Below are 2,661 nucleotides of genomic sequence, written 5' to 3'. Positions count from 1 at the left end.
GTTTTTTTGGTGACTCGAACCTACAACTCTGGAGTTGTAGGTGGGAGATGCTGACCATAGATTGATGTCATTTGCATGAAATCTTGTGCACGTTACGGTTGGCTAAATGCACCTTCTATTTTGATTGATTTAATTTGCAGTTGCCATCACAAGTGAAGATTAGCAAAGTGAGTTTCAAGAACATAAGAGGAACATCAAGAACTCAAGATGCTATACAAATTAATTGTAGTAAAGGTGTGCCATGTGAAGGTGTAGAAGTTGGAGATATTGACATAACCTATAATGGAAATGAAGGGCCAGCCAAGTCTACTTGCCAGAATGTTGACCCAAGTTTTATAGGCAAACAGATTCCACCAGTTTGCGCTGGTCCAGCAGAGTCTTCTTGAAGTTGTTTATGCGTAAAAAGGACAGTCCGGTGCACAAAGTATTTTACGTCCACACGAGATACGGGGAAAAGCCGTACCCCTAAAGGAGTGTTAATATAGGCAACCTACCTGGCTTAAGCATCAGTGACTGATTTTACTTTTTTTTTTCCATCCGGTGTACGATATTTGTATTGGAGACCGGCTTAACTGGATTCGTCTAGCGTAAGACCTATTAAAGAGGAAAACCCTCGCGACTAGTAGTTTTTTTTGCAGAGCTCGAACCCGAAACCTTTGATTAAGGGTAAAGAATAATTTAGTCTTCTTGAGCTTTAATATAAAGCTCCCAAAACTTTGTCCCCATATCATTTGGGATTTTCCTTTTTGTGTTTTTTTCCTTAGCTAGCATTGGACTTGTCTATTAGGTAAGATGTAGACAGAGGAAATTGTACAGTGTTGTGAAATTACCAAGCTGTACACTTGAATTAGAAAATAAATCACCTTTATAGTGTGAAAATTTATCAGATATGCATTGATTGGATTATGTTTGATGGTTATATATTCTTTTATTAGCGTTTGGACATAGATTTGGCTGATACTTGAAAATAGTGTTTTTAAAAATGAAATGAAAAATAATTTTTTGAAGTTAAAAATTGTATTTGGACATGCATTTTACTTAACAAATAATATTAAAAATATTTATAAAAAAAAAAAAGTTATGGCTAAACAGGAGTTAATCTTATGGTATCCAAAGGTGCCCGGCTAATATGACTTGAGATAAGCTTCTAAGAGAAATTTATTTCCTAATTAAAAGTTTTTCATTCTTATAATTTAAAGTCGAGAACTTTAATTAAGGGTAAAAGATTTAACAATCTCTCACATCCACATCTTTTAAAGAAAAAAGAAAAAGATAAAATCGTGGCAACATTAGACTTGATATTTCTTTCAAAGTCTATCTATAATATCCACATGATTCTCACCTGAACAGTATGATAAGAACTTTCTGTCCTTTTATGAAATATTCGTTCTGATTTTCAGAATGTGATAAATTATTAGTCAAAATAAAAGGAAGATTGATTTTGGTGAATTTACGTTTATTAGCGAAACTATGACAATATATAGTTGTATACGGCCAAAATCATATGCTCCCGGTGCAGAAGCTCAAGGTCCCGCCCTAGGTCTAAGTTCAGGAGGGATTGAGTTCGAAGCCGGTGGACCAGGCTTGAGCTCGAAGAAAGAACGTAATGCCCGGAAACAGAAGTTCGAGGAATACCGAGGCCAAGTGTGCTCGACCTTGAAATAATACCGTTATGGATTTGTACCGGAGCAAGCTAGATTTCTGCCACGTCCCTGAAATCATGGCGCAAATTCCAGAATAGGATCATACATCTCCGTACTAGGCGGTTAAGATAGTTGTAAAAAGAATATTCCCTATTGTAAATAGAAATATTCCTATTTGGGATTCCCCTGTTATAAAAAGGGGAACCCCAATCATTTGTAAGATCACCTTTTGACTGAGCAAAGAATATACTCTCTACTTTTTGTCTACTATTCATCAGAAAAGTCCCTTAGCTCAATTATTCTTACTTTGATTTCTCTATTTAATTGTTCTTACTGCCCTAAGCCACCTCGAGGTCATCATCTCGAGGTCACTACTGCTAAGCAACATTGGTTTGATTCACTTCTATCTTCCATTTCTACTTCATATTTCTTGATTCTTAATTGGTATTGAACTAAATCACATATCTTTAAAACCACAAATCAAATTTAATTGTTACTCGTATTTTTCGAGATAAACAATAGTCAACATATATTGTGAAGAAAATTTATTAAATTCGTTGATTAAGATCTTTATATTTTACAAGTTATCAAACGTGTGTTTTATATTCGTTTGATTCATAAGTAAGTGAAATATGTTTTTTTTGAAATTTTTTTAATTTTTTCAGACTGAAAAAATTTCGGAAACCTTTTTTTCTTCACAATATATGTTACAGAAAAAAAAGTTCTTTAGTTTTTAGAAACTGAAAAAAGTGAAATCATGGCTAGGACACCCGATAAAAGAATATCTTTTTTTTTTTCAACTTCACAAGAATAATACTCTACTACTATAAAAGAATAATTCCTCCATTCCCATTTGTCACGTTTTGCTACTTAATAGTTAATTTGACTAATTTTTAAAATTAAATTGAATTAAAATATCTTAATATTTGAAAATTATAATATAAATATTTGGAAACTATACGAAAAACACTTTAATTTGTTTTTATTATAATATTGATTAAAATTCATATAGTATGAC

At 32.7% G+C, this 2,661-nt stretch overlaps 1 protein-coding gene across 1 annotated transcript in view; it reads left to right on the top strand.

The window, feature by feature from the left end:
- LOC109207984 (polygalacturonase-like) overlaps window positions 1-906 on the top strand; it is a 3,731-nt gene extending 2,825 nt beyond the window's left edge. Inside the window, exon 4 of the mRNA XM_019370984.1 lies at window positions 141-906. Coding sequence (XP_019226529.1) covers window positions 141-386 — 246 coding nt within the window. The 3' untranslated portion in view covers window positions 387-906. The remainder of the gene's footprint in view (window positions 1-140) is intronic.
- Window positions 907-2,661: the final 1,755 nt, after the last annotated feature.

Source organism: Nicotiana attenuata, unplaced genomic scaffold (assembly GCF_001879085.1).
Source record: "Nicotiana attenuata strain UT unplaced genomic scaffold, NIATTr2, whole genome shotgun sequence".
Lineage (NCBI taxonomy): Eukaryota > Viridiplantae > Streptophyta > Magnoliopsida > Solanales > Solanaceae > Nicotiana > Nicotiana attenuata.
The sequence above is the reverse complement of the archived record's forward strand: the minus strand, read 5'-3'. Positions and strand labels throughout refer to the sequence as shown.